The 24621-nt window shown below is 47.8% G+C and overlaps 1 protein-coding gene across 7 annotated transcripts in view; it reads right to left on the bottom strand.

Moving 5' to 3' along the window:
- EP300 (EP300 lysine acetyltransferase) overlaps positions 1 to 24621 on the bottom strand; it is a 561889-nt gene that overhangs the window by 252994 nt on the left and 284274 nt on the right. For all 7 annotated transcript variants that reach the window (XM_078640667.1, XM_078640674.1, XM_078640679.1 and 4 more), the window contains exon 12: positions 16814 to 16965. In XM_078640667.1, the coding sequence (XP_078496793.1) occupies positions 16814 to 16965 (152 nt within the window). The remainder of the gene's footprint in view (positions 1 to 16813; positions 16966 to 24621) is intronic.

Below are 24621 nucleotides of genomic sequence, written 5' to 3'. Positions count from 1 at the left end.
ACGTTCTTTTGAGATGTTGACATTTCGTGACATGTAAGAGAAAATTACGATCTTTCCTAATGCTACAAACTACATTTCCCACTATTCCTAGTGAAGTCGCATGGACGTGACGCGTCTCATGCGACTGACCATGGTGGAGAGAGAGCATGTATATGCGAAGGCTGTTCCGGTCGGCACCTCCCCGAGACAGCCCAAAAGGACGTCTGGAGTACCGATCGGAAGGTTAGTAGATGCGTATTAGGAACGGTGTTGATAGCTTGGACATGGCAGTGATTAACTGTGACTCGTTTCGGCACGATTTAAGTGTAGAGTGGTTGCGCACTGGTACGAGGCAGCTCCTGTGTACTGTTAACGAACGCTGTCAGTCGGGAGAGGAGAACGAGACTTAAGAAACAGATATAATTATTGTACTAAAGGATGACTTATAGATACATCCTGACGAGCGAAGACCAGCGTACAATAGCCCAATGTTTCTAAGAAAGAGTGGATTGGGCAAAGCATCAGCACATTAATTAAACATCAGTGCACAGTGGTACGATGCTTTAATTGAGGAATAGCCAAAGAGGGCAAATAGAATTGGGAACTAAGTAGAACATGAGACTAGACCACCATGTTGTTTGCTGCCTTTGGTGGTGTTATGAAGTCAGTTTGTCTGACATGTTGAAGTAACACCTGTTTTTAATGTTTTTTATGCTCACCAGTGCGGGGCTCCATTTACCTGCGCTGTGGCCAGGTGGGGTGGAGTGTTGCTCTCCTCTGAGCTAGGTAAGTGAGAGTGGCCACTTTACGATTATGAGAGTGTGGGTGTCATTTAGAGACACTAGATCGGTATTTTGTAACTCAATCACTAATACACATCATTAATGGAAAGTGTGATCAAACTGACTTTTTGTTGTTATGGTTGTCTGTCTCTTTTTATGTATCTGTCTGGATGTCTTCCCCTTCTTGTGACGACCTGGAAATCACAATAAAGAGGAGAATGAAGATCTACTGAATACCCAGGTGATAGTTTCCCTCTTTTTCACCATTTTCCTGAGCAGTCGCGATCATGGTCCTGAAGAAAGCAGCAGGATACCTTTAGGCTCCATTTCAGTCTGCAGAAACATGTCGACCACACATTAGAACTAGTGGTTATTTGTTGAAGCCACTACTATCGCACGCATTTTATTGTTTTGGGAGTACTAAGGTGTACAATAAAGTTTCTTATCCTTTCTACTACCCAATTTTATCTGTTTACCTCACAGTTCACTTTTTTCACTCTTCACTTGCACTGCTCTACAGTTGTCTGTTCACACCCTAGCATAGGATAACACCTACTGGGTTCCACTGTATTGACAAAGTTGTTGTCTCCAGTGGTCATCTAAATCTTACCTTCCTGGTGTGGGAGAACCCAGATGATGAACAGGGCGGCAAGGATCGGCAACTGATGGGTATTTTTCCACACAGGAAAGATACTTTACACTCAGATAGCGTCTTTACACGTAGTTTGAGGTTAGGTCCACCTTCCCTTGGTTGAGTGTTACATCTTCCAGATACACACTTTGAGTTAGTTAGTTAATGACCCACTGCTACTCTGTTTATTTACTGATTGTTTAGGGGCTGTAGCGGTGAGAGGTCTTTAAACATCCCCTTGGGCCCTCATCTCCCTTGTTGTATGTATGAATCCACCAATATCCACCGGTGGAGAATTTACCGGTACTTGGGTGGGCGAAGGAATCAGATAATTATTCCATTCTCTGTGGGGTTCTGGTAGTTCCCCTTCTTCACGGTCATCATCATCATCTGTTGTCACAGGATCCTGCTGCTGACGGTTCTGAGGTGTCAGTGGAGCAGTGTCCAGCAGGTTTTCTGTACTGCGGACTGGAGTGGCAAGAATTGAACGAGGACGTGAAGGTGGAATGTCGTGAGAAACTCTGGACGTAGGAAACCTCCGTTTATAATCCGCCAACAGATTGCAAATCCGTCAACATGGATGATGGCATTGCTACCATCTGTTCCTGAGTTTCTTGTTGGTAGCGGTGGTATGAGACACTGTGGTATTCCTCATACCCTTCCTCATCATCCTCATCTTGACATTTCACATGGAGCTCCGATGGGCTTGTGGCATACACAAAGTCGATACCACCGTCGACGAAGCTGTTGTCAGCGCCATAGATCCACTCCTCGCCGACGACATAGTAATCGTCGTCGACATTCCCGTCGACGATCTCATTGTCATCACCGTCGACGACGATCCCGTCATCGACACTGCCGTCGTCGTCCTCACCGTCGACGACGATGTCACCGGCGTCGACACTATCGTCGTCGACGCTCCCGTCAACGTTGTGGGTTTTTTAACCTTCTCCTCAGGAATACTAGAGGATGATCGCTTCTTGAATGATGCCGGAGCCGATGGTGGTGTATTTGAAGGCTAAGAAGAGGCTCTTTTGGATTCCTTCTCTTTTAAAGTGAGTCCTTTACTCTCCTTTGATTTTTTTCTGAGGAGATTTTGAAGGACTACACCCAGAAGACCCTTGGTTGGTCTTTTTTAGGGCCTTCTCAGGACGGTCCCCTGAGGAATGAGCCTGAAGAGATCTTGACCTTTTTTGAGATCTCCTGGAAGAAGTGGAGGATTCCTGGTCGCTATCGCTAGAAACCACCTCCTTTCTGGCCTTGATCTTCTGAAGCCAAATTAGCAGGCATCCTTCACGATCTCTAAGGGTCTTACTAGAGAAAGTGCAACATACCTTGCAATCCTTTGCTTGGTGGTCCGGGTAAAGACAATATATACAGTCTTCATGTGGGTCATCTGTGTAGTCTTTTTTTAGAGCAGGTGGCACAGGCTCTAAACATACCCTTTTTCTCATTTTAGCCATTTTCAGGAATGTATATAAAATAGATTCTAATTTCTCTAATCCAGAAGAAATAGCCTGAATATGAAGCTTCTACAAAGTTGGAAATCCAGATTTTGAGCAGAGCTCAAAGGAGACTCCCTATTACAATGTGCCGTTAGAAAATCTGAGGGGCAAGAGGTTCTCTCAGGAGGGTTCTAGAGGGTGAGTGCCTCTGATTGGCTAAGAGAAAAGTGTGGTCTTTTTTACATAACGAAAGTTATGGGTTGCAAAAGGAAAATGGGCCTAGGCCTGTTTTACAGTTAGCTATACTGCTAACCATTACTTTTTTATGTACCGGACACTCCCGTCTCGACGACGGGGAAATGATTCAAGTATGTGAATCTATGAAAGCTCCAATACTGGAGTAAGTAGCATTTTCCGTTCGAGGCATATGAGCTGTACATTGTACACTTCGCATTGATTGTACAGCAGTGTCTCCCCTAGCGGTGGTCGCTTGTATCCGTTGCAGTGGTTTGAAAGAGAGTTTTAAGGACAGCCTGGCCTACTGCAGCTTGCTGCTTGGCTTGCACATCAACACAATAGTGTTTAGTGAAGGTGTGTGGTGTAGACCATGTTGCTGCCTTGCATATGTCCTCTAGGGGTATGTTTCCTAAGAAAGCCAAAGAGGCTCCTAGCTTGCGAGTGGAATGCGCTCTAGGAGGAACTGTTAATGTACGTTTAGCCTTTAGATAGCATATTTTTATACACTTTACAATCCACCTTGCGATCCCACCTTTAGAGATGGGTTTGCCTTTGTGTGGAGGAGAGAAAGATATAGTTGTTTTGTTTTTCTAAAAGATTTAGTTCTATCTATATAGTATAGAAGAGCTCTTCTAACATCTAGAGTGTGTTAAGCCCTTTCCGCTACAGAGTCTGGGTTTTGGAAAAACACAGGTAACTCTACGGATTGATTTAAGTGAAAAGGAGTGATGACCTTTGGAAGAAATTTTGGATTAGATCTAAGAACCACTTTGTGAGGATGTATTTGAAAAAATGGTTCATGTATAGTGAAATCTTGTATCTCACTTACTCTTCTAAGAGAGGTAATAGCAACAAGGAAAGCTGTATTCCATGTTAGGAATTGCAGTTCACATTTATGTAGAGGCTCGAACGGGGGTCCCATGAGTCTTGTAAGGATAATGTTCAGGTTCCACACAGGAGAAGGTGGCAACCTGGGTGGGATTATTCTTTTTAATCCTTCCATGAATGCTTTAATTGCAGGCACTCTGAAGAGAGACAGATGTTGTCGGTTTTGTAAATACGCTGCAATTGCTGCAAGGTGCAGGCGTATGGAAGAATATGCTAAATTAGACCTTTGTAGATGTAAAAGGTAACAAATGATATTCTGGATGGAAGCATCCAGGGGATCAATTTGATTGTTTCTGCAATATACTGCAATATATTACAAATCTTTTCCATTTAGCGGCATAACGCGCTCTGGTAGTGGGTTTCCTAGCCTCTTTAGTGATGTTCATACAGTCTGGTGATAGGTTTAGATTACCAAACTCTAAGACTTCAGGAGCCAGATCGCTAAATTCAGTTTTGGGTCTGTGTCTGATTTCTCCATGGTTCTGTTTTAACAGGGAGGGTGTGAGCTGTAACTTTTGATGTGGAACCAGAGAGAGATACAGCAGTGTGGTGAACCACGGTTGGCGTGCCCATGTGGAAGCTACCAGGATCAGTTTGTGAGACTGTTGTCTAAGCTTGCACACTACTAATGGAATCATTGGGAGAGGCGGAAAAGCGTATGCAAATCTGCCTGACCAGTTCATCCATATCGCATTGCCCTTGGGTGTGGAAACCTGGCGGCGATGGTTGGGCTTTTTGCATTTTCGTGGGTGGCAAACAGATCTATGTGTGGATGACCCCACCTCTGGAAGAATGGCTGAAGAACTTGTGGATATAGTTCCCATTTGTGAATCTGTTGTGACTGCCGACTTAACAGATCTCCTATCTGATTGTGAACTCCTGGAAGGTGTTCTGCCAGCAGATGCATATTTTGAGGAATGGCCCATCTCCAAATGTTCTGTGCGAGCTGGGACAGTTGCAGAGAGTGTGTCCCCCCCCCCCTATTTTTATATATAGTACACGGCTGTCATATTGTCTGTCCGGATTAAGACAGATTTGTTTTGTACTTGTAGTTGAAAAGTCTTTAGTGCTAAGAATATGGCTAGCAGCAATAGATGGTTGATATGGAACAGATTTTGTTGATTGTGCCATTGACCTCGAGTTGTATGATGTAAGATGGGCTCCCCAACCTGTGAGAGATGCGTCTGTTGTGAGCACTAACTGTGGAACAGATTCGAGGAACGGTCGCCCTTTTGTCAAGTTTTTGGTGTTCCACCACTGCAGAGAGCGATGCGCGCGGCTGTCCACCAACACCAGGTCTGTTAGTTGACCTTGAGCCTGGTTCCACTGTTGTGCTAGGCACTCTTGTAACTGGCGCATTTGCAATTTTGCGTGTGGTACTATGAAGATGCCATCATGCCCATTAGTCTCATGAACACTCTGGCTTGCAGAGATTGTTGCTGTTGGAAGACTGTGACTAAGGCTTGAATGCTCTGTATCTTCGCTGGACTGGGATACGCTAGAGCTGTAGATGCGTCTATTGTAGGCCCTAGATACTGGTGTACATGAGAAGGCTGCAGGTGCGACTTGGTGTAGTTGATCGTGAACCCCAAGTTGTGCAACGTTTGAATTGTTGGATGTGTGTGTTGGGACACATTGATTGAATGACTTGGCTTTTATGAGCCAATCGTCTAGATAAGGGAAGACATGTATCTGCTTCCTTCCGAGATGTGCTGCTACTACTGCTAAGCACTTTGTGAACACGCGTGGTGCTGTTGTTACCCCAAATGGAAGGATTTTGAACTGATAGTGTTATCCTTGTATTACAAACCTTAGGTACTTCCTGTGAGCAGGGTGTATAGGAATGTGAACGTAGGCGTCCTTTAGGTCTAGTGTTGAAAGGAAATCGCCTTGTTGCAGTAGTGGGAGCACTTGTTGCAGAGTGATCATATGAAAATGATCTGATTGTATGTACTGATTGAGGGGCTTGAAGTCGAGAATTGGTCTTAGTGTCCCGTCCTTTTAGGGAATTAGAAAATACAGCGAGTAAACCCCAGTTCCCTGTTCTTCTAAAGGAACTAATTGAATGGCATCCTTTTGTAAAAGTGACAGAACTTCTTGTTGGAGCAGAGTCAGGTGGTCTGTAGACATTGGACGCTGCCTGGGAGGTATTTGTGGAGGGGTTGCTGTAAGTTCTAGGCAGTAGCCATGTTGGATAATCTGTCTCATTCACTTGTCTGTTGTAATGGAGTTCCAGACAGGCAGGAACTGTGTTAATCTGCCCCCTACAGGAGTGGAATGTTGTTGGGGGAGCAGAGGGAAGTCACTGTCTTGTGGCTGAAGAGGATCGATTGCTGTTACCGCGACCTCTTCCTTTGTTATTATTGCCTCTGTATCCTCCTCTAAAATATCCCTTGTTAGAGGATGCTTGTGTGTGAGATTTGAAAGATGTTGTAGTGTCTGCTCCAGTTTGTTTGGAGCCTCCTCTGTAGAAGGAGCAACAAAAGGAACCTCTAGCTGGTGTGGAGTGTAAAGCCCCCATAGACTTGGCAGTGTCCGTATCTTTCTTCATCTTTTCGAGTGCACTGTCCACTTCTGGGCCAAATAATTGGTTCTGATTAAACGAATAGTTTTCTTACCCGTCGGTGTAGTTTTGCAGCTTGAAGATCTTTCTGGATTCACTATGCTGTGCATTATTCCGCGGTCTTGTGGTTGGGTCGCATTATTCCGCGGTCTTGTGGTTGGGTCCGGATTCGTAGTCTTTTCTTTGTTTTTTTTTTTTTTCTTAGCCCAGGTGGGCGTCGGCGTCACACCCCCTTGGGTGTATTTCCGGTGACGTCGGCATGCTTCCTGCGGAAGCTCCCACTCTTGGGCGCCATCTTCGGGTTCTTTTTTTTCCGTGTTTCTTTCGTTTCCGAAGTAATGGCAATGTTCTAATTAGTTGGTATTTTACCGCTTTGTACTTTTTAAATATCCTTTCTTTTGTTAACCACCTCTTCTCTCTCCAGCCTCATCTTTCTGGCGGAGGTGGGTGGGTTCGCTAGTGAATCCAGAAAGATCTTCAAGCTGCAAAACTACACCGACAGGTAAGAAAACTATTCGTTTTGCAGCGTGAATCTTTCTGGATTCACTATGCTGTGCATAGATTTTTTAGCGGTTTCTCATTTCTGTGGCGGTTGGGTGGAAGATGAGCGTTGGGTATTGAATATGTGCTGTAGCACCTTCTGTCCAACTTGAGCTTCCTTGTTCATCTGTATGTCCACACAGTAGTGCTTCGTGAACGTGTGCACCGAAGCCCATGTTGCCGCCAGGCATATGTCTTGTATGGGTGTGTTAGCCAGGAAGGCTATTGTAGCGCCCTTTTTCCTAGTGGAGTGGGCACGTGTCCCCTCTGCTAGCTCTTGTCCTGGCCGCTTGTGGCAGAGTTGGATTGTCTGTGCGATCCATCGTGCAATGGTCTTTTTGGTTACTGCTTTTCCCATGTAACTGTTGGCGAATGACACAAAGAACTGTTTTGTCTTCCTGTGTCCCTTCGATGTAGTGCATGACTGCCCTTCTGGCGTCCAGGGTGTGCAGAGCTCGCTCTGCCGCAGTTGTTGGTTTTTGGAAAAAACTCGGTATCTGTATAGACTGGTTCATGTGAAATTTAGATACCACCTTCGGCATGAAGTTTGGGTCAGTCCTCATCACAACCCTGTCATTGTGTATTTGTATGTAGGGTTCTTGTAGCGTCAGGGCCTGAAGCTCGCTTACTCTGCGTAGGGACGTTATTGCAACCAGGAAAGCTGTTTTCATAGTTAGCATCTTTAAGGACGCCTTGTGGAGCGGTTCAAAGGGCTCTTTCATGAGTTCCGTTAGGACTATGTTCAAGTTCCATGCCGGTGGCGGCACCCGCTTGGGCGGTGCGATCCTTTTCGCCCCTTCTAGGAATCTCTTCACCACCTGTGACGTGAAGAAACTCCTGCAAGTTTCACCCCTTGTGTAGGCGACTATCGCTGCTAAGTGAACACTCAGGGAGGATGAGCTAAGGTTCTTCTCTAGCAAGTGCGTCAGGTACTTTAGCACTGTGGAATCCTTCTTCATTTTATTGTGAAGTCTTTCTTGTCTACACCATATTGTGAACCTCTTCCATTTTGCCACATAGCACTTCCGAGTGCTAGGCCTTCTTGCCTCCCGCAGGACCTTCAGTGTACTTTCTGGCAATCTTAAATGTGCGAACTCTATGTCCTCAGGAGCCACGCTACTAGGCTCATGCTCTCTGGCTCTGGGTGTAGCACCTCTCCGTTCTGCATGGAGAGTAAGTCTTTTCGCCTGCTGAATCTGTGGTGTGCACACTGTGTCATCTCCATGATCTGCGAGTACCATGTCTGCCTCGCCCACTGTGGTGCGACCAGTATCAGTGTCATGTTGCTCGCTCTGCACTTGCTCAGTACTCTGTGCATCAGTGGTATCGGGGGAAAGGCGTAGGCAAATGTCCTTGACCAATCTATCCATAGGGCATTCCCTAGTGACCCTTCCTCGGGCTGCCTGGATGCGAAGTTTCGGCATTTTGCATTCTGGCGTGTGGCAAACAGGTCCACCGATGGAGTTCCCCATCTGTCGAATAGGCGCCTTGTCTCCTGAGCATTGAGCTCCCACTCGTGGGATGCCGATGTCTGCCTGCTGAGCCAATCTGCTTGTATGTTGTCCTTCCCTGGCAGGTGTATGGCCAGTAGGTCTATCTTGAGAGGGATGGCCCATCTCCATATCTCCTGCGCTAGCGTTGAAAGCGGGGCCGACTGGGTGCCCCCCTGCTTGTTGATGTAGAACATCGCAGTGGTGTTGTCTGTTTGTATCAACACCTTGTGCTTGTACAGTCTTGTTTGGAAGGCTTTCAGTGCAAGGAAGATCGTCTTCAATTCTAAGTAATTGATGTGCTTTGTGGCATCCGTCGGTGTCCACAGTCCCCTCACCTTGAGCTCCTCCATGTGAGCGCCCCATCCCTTCAGGGATGCGTCTGTGGTGATGGTCACTGTTGGCGTTGGGGGCGTTAGAGGCTTTCCCTTTGCTATGTTCTCCATGGTCCACCATGTCATCTCCTTCTGCACTGCGTGCGTTACAACCACTAGATCCTCCCAACTGCCTGTAGCTTGTGACCATTGCTCCTGTAGCCATTCTTGAATGGGTCTCATGTGGAGTCGTACATTCGGTACCAGGTGGATGCATGATGCCATCATCCCCATGATCTTGCTCGCAGTCCTCACTGTCCGAGCTTGTCCCTTCCGGTAGAGGCGAGTTTCCTTCACCAGCGCCCTCGCCCTCTTCTCGCTGGGGAACACCTTGCCCTGTAAGGTGTTGATTTGTGCTCCCAGGAAGATCTTCACTTGTTCCGGCTCCATTGATGATTTTTTCCAATGGATGGAGAACCCCAGGTTTATGAGCGTGCTGGTCACTGTATGTGCGTGCAGCTTGCATTTCTGGTATGAGTTTGCTTTCACCAGCCAGTCGTCCAGGTAAGGATATACGTGTATTCCCTGCCTTCTTAGGTGCGCTGCGACTGCTGCGAGGCACTTTGTGAAAACTCTTGGTGCCGATTTTAGACCGAAGGCCAGTGTCGTGAACTGGTAGTGGCTTTCTCCGACGGTGAACCTGAGCATGTGCTTGTGCTTTCTGTTCATTGGGATGTGCAGGTATGCGTCTTTGAGGTCTATAGTGGACATGAAGTCCCCGATCTGCAACTGTGGGAGCACCTCTTGCAGGGAGGTCATTTTGAATTTTTGCGTTCTTATGAATTTGTTCACGAACCGTAAATCGAGAATGGGTCTCATTGTCTCGTCTACTTTTGGTACCAGGAAGTACGTTGAGTATACTCCTGTGTTTCTTTCCTTGAAGGGTACCCGTTCTATGGCCTGCTTCTGCAGGAGTTCTTTTGCTTCTTCCTGAAGGCACTGCAGCTGCTTGCTTGCTAGTGGCTTTCTTTTTGGTTTTCTGCTTGTTGGCCTCGCCTCCAACTCTATGCAGTATCCGAATTGGATAATGTTGAGGATCCATTTGTCTGATGTGATTTCTCTCCACTCTTGGAGGTGGAATCTTAATCTTCCTCCCACTGGTGTCCTGTGGTCGTAGGTGTCTAGTTTGTCTTGACCCATCTGTACGTGCTGCCCCCTGGGGTCTTTCTTGCGGGCGGGCACACGGAGTTTTTTTAAGTCACTTGGAGGTGGGCTGCTGGCCCCCTCTTCTATTTTGTCCCCGTCCATTTCTCCCTCGAAAGGACTGGCCTCTTTGTTGGTACTGCCAGGGCTGCTTCTGATGACCCTGCTGACTCTGCGAGTCTGCCTGGTGCGTTTGCTGGAAAGCCTGGTGTGATGTACCTGGCTGGTTTCCGCCTCTCCCGCCGGGCCTCCGTGACGGGGTGCCCCTCTTGTTCCCTCTGAACTGCAATGCTCCCATGGATCTTGCTGTTTCGTTATCCTTCTTCAGTTGGCTGAGCTGTTCATCCACTGTTGGTCCGAAAAGCGTGCTGCCGTTGAACGGTGTGTTCAGGATACTGTGTTGCACTTCCGGTTTGAAACCGGATATTCTGAGCCAGGCGTGCCTCCTTTCCGTGACGCCCATCATCATGAGCCTGCTGGCGGTGTCTGCCCCATCCAGGGCCGTCTTAAGGCAAGAATTTGCCGCATTCTTTCCCTCTTCAACCAGCTTTTCGGCTTTCTGCCTGGCATCCTGGGGCAAGTCCTTCACCAACTGCCCTAGTCCCTCCATGATTTGGTACATGTGCCTGTTTATCAGGGCGTTGGAATTAGCCATGCGCCAGTGGGTCGCGGCATTCCGTTCGATCCTTCTGCCCACCAGATCCATCCTTTTGCTCTCCTTATCCGGTGGTGGCCCCGAGGTAGTGGGTACGTTAGCCCTCCTCCTTGCTGTGGCCGTGATAATGGAGTCTGCGGAGACCGTGCCCTGAATGTAGGCCGGGTCCTTTGTGGCATGCTTGTACTTCTTCTCAGTTCTGGGAGTTACTGCCTTGCATGTTGCGGGCTCCCTGAAAGCTTCCTTCCCCTGAGCCAAGACGCTCTCGAGCATTGGAAGGAACTGGCTCCTCGTTTGTGTTGGGAGCAATGTTTCTAGAAGGAAGTCTGCTTTCTGCTTCTCTTCGTCGAGCTTGAGCTTGAAAGCTGCTGCGGCAGATTGTATCACCGAGTTGTAGGCCCCGATGTCGTCCGGCGGCGAGGGCCTCGAGGGGTAGGTGTCGACCACCTCCTCCGGGCTGTCGGTGTCGACATCGATGTAATCTACCTCCTGAAGGTCCGAGGGTGCCGACTCTGTGTCTGTCCTGCCCTCCTCCTCCTCCCCATAGTTGTAACTATCGTAGGGGTTCTCGAACTCCTCCTGGTCGTCGATCACCTCGACGTCCTGGTCTTGTTCCTCGGTGACTTCGGCGATCTCCTCTTCCTCCTCGACCGGCTCCATCACCGGTGGCTTGGTCTTGTGAGGGATCGTGAAGGCTTTCATCTTTGCGTCGAAATCTTTCTTCCGCTGCATGATGTTCTCCATTTCTGCCTCGAGGCGCCTTCTCTTCTTTTCCATCTCGGCCGCGTGTTCCGCGTCGGATGGGTCGGCCGCTCTCTTCGGCGGAAGGCTCGTCGCCGTGCCTCTCGGAGTCGAAGTTTTCGACGTCGAACCGGATTTCGGTTCTCTGGTCGTCGTCAGTTTTGGGTCTTTCTCCCTCGGCGTCGATCGATCCTTTTCGGGGACGATTTTCGACGTTTTGTGCTGATCAGCAGCTCTCGGCGCCGGGGACTCCTTCTCGGAGGATCCGCTGGGCCTGGGAGTAGTCGCGGACGCCGCCTTTTTTGGCGTCGGCGCTTTCGGGGTCTTGCCCTCGATCTTTCTAGACTCAGAGTCTCTCGGGTTCTTGGGGGCCGAAGAGTCTCCTACCTTGTCAGAAGTCTTCGTGTAATCGGTCTCTACGACCGTGTAGCTGTCGTCTTCGGCGGCAGCGTTGTCTTCTTCCTCGGAGGACATCCCCAGCTCGTAGAGTGACGGAGTCGGGGCCTTCCCCTGCAGGGCGGCGTGTGCTACCCTCTGCCTCTCTCTCACACGAAGGGTCTTCGGGGTGAAGGCGGAACAGGCGTTGCAGTCTCCGCTTTCGTGGTCCACCGGTAGGCAAAGGTTGCATACCGGGTGCTGGTCCTTCTGCGCGTACTTGTGGTGGCAGTTACGGCAGAACTTGAACGGCGTGTTGTCCATCCTCGAGCGTCCAGGGCCTCTCTGGTCGCGTGTTCGTCGACGGTCGTCGAAGATCTCGATGGAAAACGCCTTATCCTTGCTTGTTTCTCGTCGATGAAGTGCCCTGGAGTCTTCAGATGACTTCTCCTCGTCTTTTCTGTATTTTCTTTCTTCTTTCTCCAAAAATGTCTGGAGCCCAAACGGGAACGATCCAGACCCGACCGCGGAAAAAAAGAATCTGAAGATGGCGCCCAAGAGTGGGAGCTTCCGCAGGAAGCATGCCGACGTCACCGGAAATACACCCAAGGGGGTGTGACGCCGACGCCCACCTGGGCTAAGAAAAAACAAAAAAAAAAAAAACAAAGAAAAGACTACGAATCCGGACCCAACCACAAGACCGCGGAATAATGCGACCCAACCACAAGACCGCGGAATAATGCACAGCATAGTGAATCCAGAAAGATTCACGCTGCAAAATTGTTGGTTTAAAATGGTGGTTTGCACTTCCTGTTTAAACCCGGAAATGCGTAGCCACGCATGTGTGCCGCATCTATTGCACATTTTATTGAGGCATTTGAAATTAACTTGCCTTCCTGTATGAGGTCAGTTGCCTGAGCTTTATACTGATCAGGTAGGTGCTCAAGTAGTTTTTTTAATTGATCATAATGAGCCCTATCATAACGAGAGAGGAGGGCTTGTGTATTAGCTATACACCATATGTTAGTGGCTTGGGCAGCTATTCTTTTACCTGACGCATCAATTACTTTGGATTCTTTGTCAGGTGGGGGTGCTTCGCCAGAAGTTTGAGAATTTGCCCTTTTCCTAGCATTGAACACAACTAAAGAATCTAATGGTAGGTGTCCTTTAATGTAGGCTGGGTCTGTGGGTGCAGGCCTATATTTTTCCTCAATTCTGGGGTTCAAAATTCTAGTGCGTACAGGGTCTTTAAATACCTCTGGAGCATGTTTGATGACCCCTTTAATCATGGAAAGAACTTGAACAGACCGTTGAGACTGTTCAAAGGTATCTAAGAGAAAATCCTCCTCAGCCTCATCAGAATGCATAGTGACTTTGTGGTAAGCAGCAGCTCTGTTTAATAAATGACCAAAACCAATGTTATCCTCTGGAGGGGGAGGTTTTGAAGGGTATAACTGCGGGTCAGGAATATCAGGCGCATTTTGTGGGTTTGGCAAGTCCCATATAACGTCATCCACGTGGTATGGGAAAGGCTCATCTATATCATCCCCTCCACCCAGACTATATTCATGATCATCATGTTGAAGTGAATGTGATGATAAATGTGGAGAATGTGCAGGAAACATTTGAGGTGATATGTCAGGAGGAGAAGGTATAGGAAAGTAAAAGTGCATAGGGGATGTTGCACAGTCCTTTTTCTTGGCAGGAACCACAGGTGTGGGCGGTGCATCTGCTGGTCTCTTTTTGTGAGGTGTAGCTTCTACATGGCCTGTTTTTGGGTCGATGTAGATCTTTTGTCGAGGATCTGGCAAGAAAAGTTCCTCCTCATGTACAACCTTCTTGGGCGTCGATTTTTTCGGTTCCAGCCGAGGTTGTTTTGTGTGTTTAGCCTTGGGAGGTGCTAAAACGTCCTTTGGCGTAGTCTTCGGTGCCGAAGGTGTTGTTTTCGGCTTGGTAGGCAGGTTCGAGGGCTCGGGGACATCGGAATCAGCCCTTGTGGGCTTCGGCACTGAAGAAGGTATTTTTGGTGTAAAAGCTGGTGTTGTCGGCTTCGAGGCATCAGACGATGGCTTCACACTTTTAGGTTTAGAAGTGGACGGCTTCGGAGCCACTACTTCTTCCGGTTTCGGTGCAGATACTTCTTTAGGCTTCGGTAACGAGAGGTCTTTCTGTTTCGGTGCGGAGCCATCCTTTGGTTTTGGTGCGGAGCTAGCTTTGTGTTTTGGTGCCGATGGAAGAGGTGGAATCAGCACGTGAGGCTTGCTCGTTGCCGAAGCACTAGAAGGCTTAGTTGTTTTCTTCGGAGCCGGGCTCTAAGGAGGGGTTTTCGAAGCGGGTGTTCGGTCTCGACTGGGCCCAGCGGGCGGAGTGCTGACATTTGCCTTCGGTTTGGGAACTGTATGTGGTGCAGGGGCAGTAGTACTAACGCGCTGACCCGATGGAAAGGAGTCATCTGCCTCTGATACGATCTGGAGATCAGGTGAATCTTCGGGAACGAGCGGGACCTCTTCATCCAAGATATCTTCCGGTTCCGGAGCTGATCTCCTCATTTCGTGTCCACGGCCCATCCGATCCCGGATGGTTTTCTTTGATCGGAAGGATGCACAAGTTCTGTCCATGAGGTGTAGGCCGCACAGCGTCGATAGGCCCAACGGCCCACGTCGATGACCGGAATGGAACAGATGGCGTCGAAACTATTGTAGTCTATGTCGAAGGTAGTTTTTAGAAGCTTGAGGAGGTTTTGCGCTTCGAGGTGCTTGAAAAGTGTTTTTCTAGCCGGAGCGGAGAAACTTTCATTCGAACCCAGTGGCAGAAAAAACAATCTAAGGATGGAGCCGATGCCCATGCGCAGTATTGTCCAAGGGAGGAGTCACCTATCTTGTGACTACAAAGACTTCTGCCAAGACAACAACAACCTACAATCATCCGAGCCCAACACCAGGTGGCGATCTAATGCTAAGTGTACAATCTGCAGCTCATATGCCTCGAACATCAAGTTATCGATCTTTGGGTAAGTACTCGGCTGGCAGAGTTAAGGTTCTGGAGGTAGACTCAGGGGTCTCCCAGGGTCAAGTACAGTTGTTACACCCTCAGCGGCACAGGGGCAGCCGGGTGCAGAGTGAGTAGGCCCAATGTTAGCCTATGGCGAGTAGGGGACCTTTGGTTGGTGGCTGCTAGCAGGCAGGCCACGCGGCTGTGGGAGCTGAGCTCCTTGTCACTTACACAGGGTAAGTGGGGAAGTAGGAGCCTAGCTGTGGGTGGGTAGAGCTCCCCATTCTCAAAATGGCGGAATTGTGCTTTACCTCACCTCCCCCACCTGAGGAGTGAGGTTGGCAGAGGCTGGCATACCCCCTTTCCTTCCTTTGTTTTTCCTGCCTGTCTTCCCGCCAGAGTGGGGGTCAGAACCGGTGGGGGCCAGTTACTGAGTACAGCAAGTGTCCTGGAGAAGCTCACAAAGGCGGGATTGCCTTTGAACCTCTCCCTGCCCATCCTGGGGGAAGGAGACCTAGCACCTCGTCCCAGGATGTGCATTGATGCAGGCCCAGGAGAGCAGATGGCTCTCTACCCAGGGGTCCAGCAACAAGACTGCTATGTGGCAGCCTAGGCAGCCTCTCAGTCAGGAAGCTGGTTGTAGGTTAGGTTCAGGGGGCAACTCTAAGTAGCCCTCTGTCGTGCATTTTACATTACATCCCACACTGGCATCAGTGAGGATTTAATGTGCTGAGGAGTTTGATACCAAACTTCTCAGTCTTCAGTGTAGCCATTATGGTGCTGTGGTGTTCGTAATGACAACCTCCACCATATAATCTTAATGGCCTTGCTGCACTTATAGTGCCCAGGAATGGCCCTGGGTACTCTAGGGGCACAGGGCTCATGCACCTGTGCCCACACCCCTGGCATAGTGCACCCAGCTGGAGGGGTGAATGATGTATGCCAGGGCAGTGTGTTTGTGGGCAGGGTACAGGCCTCTAAGGGTGGCACAATAAGTGCTGCAGCCCTTAGGGGCCTTCTCTGGTCACAGTGCCCTGGGTACCTAGGGTACCATTTACCAGGGGCTTACCTGTGGCCAGAGATGCCAATTAGGTTTAGGTTTCAATACAGTTTTAGGGAAGGAACAAAGGCCCTGGTTACCCGATTGACAGGAACTTAGGGCACAGTCAGTCAAAGTACATCATCAATTCAGCAAAAAGTAGGGGAATACCATGCAAGAAAGATGGCACTTTCTTACAAAGAGCCAATGGGTGGAACCAGTATGCACCTCTGTTATTGCTGGAGATGGGGCAGAGTCTGATGGCACCACCTACCAGTGCGCAGGAGCTACTGATTAATAATTCCTGAGTGCTTTCTGGTGCCTGGGAGATTCCAAGGATGAGGAATCTGTTCGATTTAAAAGAAAAGGCCCCCAAAAAATCTTGACTCACTCACTAGTGGGCATGATAAAACAATTGAATACAACAGAGTGATATCACGCAGGCTTAGTATTCTGCATCTCAAGATTATCCTCAAACAGGAAATTCGCTACAACCAGTAGGGAGCCATCTCTGTAGCATTGTAAAGAGGACTTGCAGGCTACCAAAGACGTAAAAGCAATATGCGCGAAGACCATACAGTTCGAGGTCTGGACAGAAAATGACTGAGCTCTATAACCAGGATCTGAAGAGCACCCAAAATATAAACCCTACCACCTTTTGCTTTCAAAAACTGGTCAACAGGTGGCACAGTTCAAGCCAGTGTTACCCTTTCCACTCACTGCAACAGGATCTTTTACCCACATTAAGTAGCTGTAAACTACCATAGCTATGGCATCGTAGGCTACCCACATGGAAAGTTAGCACAGTCAAATTAACTCAGATTCCTGCATTTCAGTCATACATTTTAAGGAGAGATGGGTCACCGAAGTGTTTTCTGCTACATTAGAGGGTCAGGATTGTACCCAGACTTCACCAAGGAGGTGGTGTGCAAACACTGACCTGCTGCTGAGACATAGGCATCACCTGCCCAATTTGCGATGGGTGCTGCGGACCAGGCCCAGGATGTTGAAGTCCAGGGTGCTGGAGTGGTGCCGCTGTCCGGGGTCCCATAGATTGCATTGGCATTCCCATCTGACCAAACTGGTTTATCCCTGCAAACAACAGAGCAAAGAAGGCAAGATGACAATGCACGGGGTAAAGGGATGGGGCAGGCATGCAAAGAGAACATGTGTCTTACTGGCAAACTGGAAGAAATGGTTTATGGCATTTAAAGTGATGAATGAACAGGCAATGCAATTAAAGGAAAATGCTACTTACCAGTATGCATCTGTCCTTGGCATGTAGAACTGCAGAGTTGCACACTGTGCATGGATCGACACCTAGTGTTGGGCCCGGATGTCTGCAGTTGTTTTTGTCCTGAAAAGTCTTTGTAAGTCACGGGATAGGTGACTCCTCCTTTGGACAATAGTGCACATGGGCATCGGCTCCATCCTTAGATTGTTTTTCACCAGTAGGGAAATGATGGAGTTTGTAAGAAACAGGAAGGAGGCTTGTGTAAGCTGTATCTAATTAAGATAATACTGGAACGGATAAAGGTAGCTGGGGAGGCGGGTGGGCGTGTGTAACTCTGCAGCTCTACATGCCAATAACAGATGCATACTGTTAAGTAGCATTTTCCGTTCGAGGCATATGAGCTGCAGATTACACACTGTGCATAGATTGTATAGGAGTACCCACTCTTAGCAGTGACCACCCGTATCTGTTGCAGTAGTTTGAAACAGTGTTCCAAGTACAGCCTGGCCCACAGTAGCTTGTTGTTTGGTTTGCACATCTACACAATAGTGTTTTGTGGATGTGTGCGGTGTAGACTATGTGGCTGCTTTGCATACGTCATCTAGGGGAAGGTTACCTAAAAATGCCATTGAAGCCCTTATCTTTCTAGTAGAGTGGGCGTTTAGGAGGAATAGATAACGTATGTTTAGCTTTGTGGTAGAAAATTTGTATACATTTGACAATCCACCTAGCTATTCCCGATTTTGATATGGGGTTACCTTTGTGTGGTGGTGAGAAAGACACAAAAAGTTGTTTGCTTTTACGAAAGGATTGTGTTCTTTCAATGAAGAAAAGCAATGCTCTTTTGACATCTAGAGTATGAAGAGCTCTTTCTGCAACTGTCTGTGGCTACGAAAAGAATACTGGCAGCTTTACAGATTGATTGAGATGGAAGGGTGAAATTACTTTTGGAAGGAATTTAGGATTGGTACGGAGAACAACCTTATTATGATGCATTTGCAGAAAAGGTTCTTGAATGGTTAATGCTTGTAGCTCACTAACTCTTCTTCGAGAAGTAATAGCTACTAGGAAAGCAACTTTCCAGGTTAAGATTTGCAACTCACATTTAAGTAAAGGTTCAAATGGAGGTCCCATTAACCATGTGAGAACAATGTTTAAATTCCACACAGGTGAAGGTGTTGCTTTGGGAGGAATTCTTCTTTTGCAGCCCTCCATAAAAGCCTTTATGGCAGGTACTTTAAAGAGTGATAGATGTCTATTTTGTAAGTATGCTGCAATGAAAGCAAGATGCAGTTTAATAGATGTGTACGCTAGGTTACATCTTTGGAGGTGTAATAAGTATTCTATGATGTGTTGACTAGACACATCTAGAGGATTGATGTAGTCGTTATGGCAGTATATTACAAAACGTTTCCACTTATTTATTTAGGAAGTTTTATATAGCGATAACAAGATCTTTGCAGATATCAGAGCACTTTACAAAAACAAGGGGTAAGAAAACAAGAGAGTGATTAACAGACTTTTGAACAAAGAATAGTAGTAGGTAATAAATGAGTAGCAAAATAGGGTAGGTACATGGGGGAGCATAGTCAATCAGCTAAACCAATAATACAAATAGACAATCAGAAAAACGAATAGTACAAATAGGTGCAGAGTCTCAAATAGTTCCAAAGTAAAAGTTCAGGTGAATTTAGCCATGAGGAAAGCTTTTACTTCTTGTAGTGGAGGAGATAAGCCTGGTTTCTGGAGGGAGTGAATTCCAAATCCTGGGTGCCATTCCTGAAAAGGAGTGTTTATATGTTTTTTCCTTCCGGAATCTACGAGGTTTCAGAAGAAGATTCTTTGTACTTCTAGTGGTTTTTGAGCCACCAGATATAGTCAGCTTCTGAGTGAGGTAGCCGGGTGAGTTGTGGTGTACAGCCCTGTGTGTCATGCAGGCAATTTTCAGATGTATTCTGGCTTCAAAAGGTAGCCAGTTCAAGGATTTTAGGTCAGGGGAAATATGCGAGTGTTTTTTTGATCCAGTGATGAGTCTCGCTGCAGCGTTCAAAGAGGCTCTCAGGGGTGCAGTTGTAGATAGGGGGAGTCTGCAGAGGGCGACGCTACCGTAGTCTAAGCGAGGAAGGACTAGGGCTTGTACTGCAGTTTGGAAGTCCTTGGCTGGGAGGAAGGGTTTAAGTTTCCTCAGGGTATTGATTTGGAAATTAGCTCCCTTAGTTGCCTTGCTGATATGCTGCTCCATGTTGAGATTGGCGTCAAGTGTTATGCCTAAAGATTTCGCTGAGTCCACGATGGTAGGTTGGACATTGAATGCAGTTAGGTGCTTAAGCCAAGTTTGAGTGGTGGAGATTTTCGCGGGAGGTGAGATCAGAAGGAACTCCGTTTTCAGAGCGTTGAGTTTGAGGTGATTATCGGCAAGCCATGATTGGGTGTTTCTGAGCGTTGAGTTCAGAAGTTTGATGTCTTTGGGGGATTGTAATTTGAGATATAGTTGGGTGTCATCGGCGTACATGTGAAAGTGTACATTAGATGCTTGTAACAAGGTGGTGAGAGGTTCCATGACCAGGTTGAACAATGTTGGGGATAGGGAAGATCCTTGTGGGACGCCTAATGTTACAGGCACTGGTGGGGACATCAAGTTGTTGCTCTTAAATTTCTGAGACCGGTTATGCAGAAAGGAGGTGAACCACTTGAGAACAGTCCCAGATAGACCCATTCTGGTGTTTAATAGCTCGAGTAAATTCTCGTGTTTGACTGTGTCAAATGCTGAGGAGAGATCAAGAAGGATGAGGAGGCAGGTATTGTTTTGATATAAGATTTGGAGTGCGTCATCAATTATGTGTGTAATGGCAGTTTCAGTACTGTGCCCTGCTCGGAAGCCTGATTGATGTGGGTTGAGGAGGTCAAACTGATCAATGTGTTTTGTCAATTGGAGTTGTACGCATTTTTCCAACAGTTTGGCAAGGGTGGGAATATTGGTAATAGGACGGTAATTGTTTAGGTCAGTAGGGTCAGCTGTTGGTTTCTTGAGTATAGGTGTGACTTGTCCAACTTTGAGGGAGTCGGGGATCAGTCTTTGTTGAAGTGAACTGTTAATAATTTTGGTCCAGAGTGGGAGGAGTAATGGGATGAAGTCCTTTACAGCGTTGGCAGGAAGGGGGTCTGTGAGGTGATTAGAAGGTTTCAATGTGCTGAGCAGTTTGTCAATTGTTTCTTCTGAGTAGGTGTCAAAGGAAGACCATGCAGCATTGTTTTTTGGTTCAGTGGGTGTTATGTTGTGGGGGTTGGAGTAAAGGCTTACGTCATTGAGGAGATCTCTCCTTATGTTATCAGTCTTTAGATTAAAGAAAGCAGAGAAGTCTTCACAGGATGGTATATCGCCTATTGTGCTATGTGATTGTTGGGGTTGTTCCTTGGATTGTGTTTTGATTAGTTCAAACAGTTTTCTTGGCCGTTTTTTTGCTTGGTCGAGCTGGAGGCTGAAGAAATCTGATTTTGTGCGCTTGATTTTCCTGAAGTAGGCGTTTCTCTTTTTCTTCAGAGTTTTAAGGTGCAGTGCCGAAGGGGCTGATCTCCAGGTGCGCTCTGCCATTCGCAAGGCCCGTCTATCTTCGTTGAGTCTACCATCGTACCATGGGTTGGAGTTCTTAGTGGAGACTCTTATCAGTTGCAAGGGGGTGGCCTCATTGATTATTGAAGTCAGAGTTGAGGTAGTGGTCGGTCAAAGATTGAACGTCAAAAATGCCGGTAGGGGGAAGGAGGAGATTGCAGCTGTGGGAAGGTAAAGAGTTTGGGTTGAGTTTCTTCAGGTCCCTTTTCCAGACCTTGGATTGAACCGGGTTAAATTTAACTTTTTCATTGATGAAGAATGTGATGATGTGGTGGTCTGACCAGTCACAGGGTTGGATTGACCCAAGCTGGGTAGAGTTCTCTTTGGAGATGATAAGGTCGAGGATAGAGCCTTTATTGTGGGTCGGGCTGTTGCAGATTTGGGTGAGGTCAAGAGCGTTGAGGTAGTTTTTGAGACTATTTACCACCGCGTCATTGTGATAGTTCCAATGGAGATTGAAGTCACCAAGGAAAATTTGAGTGCTTTGCCATCCGGAATTGGTTGAGATTGTGTCCATGAGTTGTTGGGTGAAGATAAGGTTGTCCCCAGGTGGGTGGTAGATGACGTGTAGAGAGCATACAGGTTTGCTCTCGCTGATGACATCGAGGCAGATGTATTCACAGGAGATAAGTGGGGGGAGGTGACTCTAGTAACTGAGAGGTTGCTCCTATAAATACATGCGATTCCACCGCCTGTCTTGCTGGACCTGTCAAGTCTAATGATGTGGTAGTTGGGGGGGGAACTAGAATATCCATGATAGGTGTAGAAGATTCAGTTAACCAGGTTTCAGTCAGAATGGTTAGATCAAGGTCCAGTGTTTTGATGAGATCAGCGATGTCGGAGGAGTGTCTAGGGGCCGACCTGCAGTTGAGAAGTATGCATTTGAGCCTGGGGGTGCAGAGGGTGGTAGAGGGTTCTAGAGTGAGGGGGACTTTATTAAGGTTATTTGGGACGGAGCCTCTGTTGTTTTGTGTGGGGTGCCTAAGGGGGTTAGAGTGAATCGTGGGGATGGAAAGGTGAGTGGTGGCTAAGTGGTTTTGGGGAACTGGGTCATATGTGCGGAGGAGGGTGCGTATGTCGTGGTCCGAAAGTGGATTGATGGTGCGTCGGGAGCGGTTGGTGGGATTGCGAGCGGGGATTGAGGTCCAGTGTGTGGAGTTTTTTGTGAGAGGGTGAGTACGATGGGTGGGGGATTTGTTAGGGGGGGGAAGTGGCGGTGGGTGGGGGGTGTCTGGGTTGTGTGAAGAGTAACTCTGAGGGTGTGGAGATCTTCTTTGACTTGGAGGAGGGTGGACATCATCATGTCCAGCGTGGGATTGGGAAAGGGGTTGGGGATGGGCACTAAAGGTGAGTAAGTGTCTAGGTTACTGGAGTGGGGGGGGTGTGGTGTTATTGCAGGGGTTGGTGATATTAGTGAGTGGGTTGGTGTTCGGAAGGGTAGGGAGGAAGGGTGTGGTTAAGTTAGGGAGGAGGTTAGTGGTATAGGTGAGGGTGTTGGTGGTAAGAGGGGAAGGAAAGTTGGGGGGGAGGGGTGTAAGAGGATTGGTAAGGGGGTTGGTGTTATTGGGCAGGGAGTAAGTAGTGGGGACAGAGTGGGGGGGGGGAGAAGTTGTGGGATGAGTGAGGGCTAGGGGTGTCCAGGGTGCAGGTGAGGTAGTGGGGACTGAGAATGGGGGGGGGGAGAAGTTGATGGATGGGTGAGGGCTAGGGGTGGCGGGGGTGCAGGTGAGGTAGTGGGGACTGGGAATGGGGGGGGGGGAGATGGGATGGGAGAAGGTCCTGTTGTGAGGAGGGGGAGTGCAGTTAAGGGAGGTGGGGTGTTCTGAGAGTCTAGTTGGAAGTGGGAGGGGAGGGTTATGTTGGGGGTAGAGGGGGTGGGGGTTGGGAGGATGTAAGAAGAGGAGTGATCTACGCCTGTGATTGAGGGATGTGAGGTGACTGTAGCGGGTGGGTGATGGAGTAGAGTACTGGGGGGAGGGGGGAGGTGTGTGTTAGTGGTAGGAGGCGCTGCGGAGTCAAGGTTGTTAGGATTGTTAGGATTGGAGGCCAGATGGATTGGAGTCTGAGGGTTGGAGATATATTCTTTGAAAGTGGGGAACAAGTTGTCGAATAGGTCAAGGTTCCTGTCTGTGGATTGAATTAAGATAATGCCATTGTTGTAGATAGTAATGGTTGCTCTAGCTGGGAAGAGTTGGGATGGTGTGTAAGTCTAGCTTCTTCGATGACGTTCATACAGTCAGGAGGAAGGTTAAGGTAACCAAGCTTTGACTTCAGGAGCCAGATCGCTAGGTTGAACTGAGCTGGGTCCGGGTGTCTGATCTCTCCACAGTTCTGGGTTAGGAAGCGTGGAGACAGGCCTAACTTTTGGTGCAGTACCACAGAAAGTTGCAGCAGTGTGGTGTACCACAGTTGTCTGGCCCAAGTTGGAACAACTAGAATGAAAGTGAGGGAATGTTGCTGAAGTTTGCGCACCACTAGTGGAAGAAGTGGGAGAGGTGGAAAAGCGTACACAAATTTGCCGGACCAGTTCATCCATATCGCATTGCCTTTCGACAGCGGGTGTCCCTGCATGGTGTGCTGCAGTAGGTGGGCTTCCCAGCCGGAGAGCGAAGCGTCCGCTGTAATGACTATCTGAGGAACTGGCTCTAGGAACAGTGGCCCTTTGGAAAGGTTTTTGGTTTTCTACGATTGCAGAGAGTGGTGCTTTCGACCGTCTACCATTACTAGGTCTGTAAAATGACCCTGAGCCGGGTTCCATTGTCGTGCTAGGCACTCTTGAAGAGGGCGCATCTGTAGTCTTGCATAAGGCACTATGAATATGCAAGAGGCCATCATTCCTATGAGTTGCTTGAACACTCGAGCTGGAAGAGCGTGTTGCGGTTGGAATTTGGTTAGAAGAGCTTTCATATTTGTTATCCAGGCAGGAGAAGGATAAGCTAGCGCTGTGGAGGTGTTTACTGTGGCACCTAGATATTGTTGTATTTGGGACGTTTGCAGGGGGGACTTGGTGTGGTTTACTGTGAACGCCAAGTCGTGGAGTAATTGGATGGTGGTGTGGGTGAGTTGTACACACTGACTGTATGTGCTGGCTTTTATGAGCCAGTAGTCGAGATATGAGAAGATGTGAATATGCTGTCTTCTTAAGTGCGCTGCCACTACTGCAAGGCACTTGGTAAACACTCTTGGTGCTGTTGTGACCACGAATGGGAGTACTTTGAATTGATAGTGCTGATCGTCAAGTACAAATCTGAGGAACTTTCTGAGAGCTGTGTGAATGGGGATGTGGCAATATGTGTCCTTGAGATCTATAGTGGCAAGAAAGTCTTTTTGCAAAAGGAGAGGAAGAACCTGCTGGAGTGTGACCATATGGAAGTGGTCTGATTGATTGTACAGGTGCAGTGGTCTGAGGTCGAGAATGGGCCTTAGATATCCATCTTTTTTGGAATTAGAAAGTACAGGGAGTCAACTCCTCTGTTTTGCTGATGCAAAGTAACCGGTTCTTTTTTCTTTTTTTTTTTATTCATCATCAAGAATTTCCAATTCATTATTTCATTATTACACAGAATATATACATTAATTGATTAAACCAACAAAAAAAGGAAAAACATAAGAGGATTTCCCTCCAAGATATGCAAATGAACATATTCAAACAAAATATATAATGGAAATCGAGAAGGAACATTTTCTAGGCGTCTTCAAACCTCTGTTTCCATTCCGCTACTGGAGCCCATATTAGTTTGCCCAATTGTTTTGCCTTCCATCCCCTTTTGTCATATAATGCTTTCTCTAGTGTATATATGGCAAGCAATCGTGCCATCCATTCCTGAAACGTTGGCGGATTTGGGTCTTTCCACACAGTTGCAATACACAACCGACTTACTGTCATTGCTAAGTATATAAATTC

The sequence above is a fragment of the Lissotriton helveticus genome, chromosome 1_1 (assembly GCF_964261635.1).
Source record: "Lissotriton helveticus chromosome 1_1, aLisHel1.1, whole genome shotgun sequence".
NCBI classification, from domain to species: Eukaryota; Metazoa; Chordata; class Amphibia; order Caudata; family Salamandridae; genus Lissotriton; species Lissotriton helveticus.
Note: the sequence above shows the minus strand (reverse complement) of the source record. Positions and strands in the feature narration are given on the sequence as shown.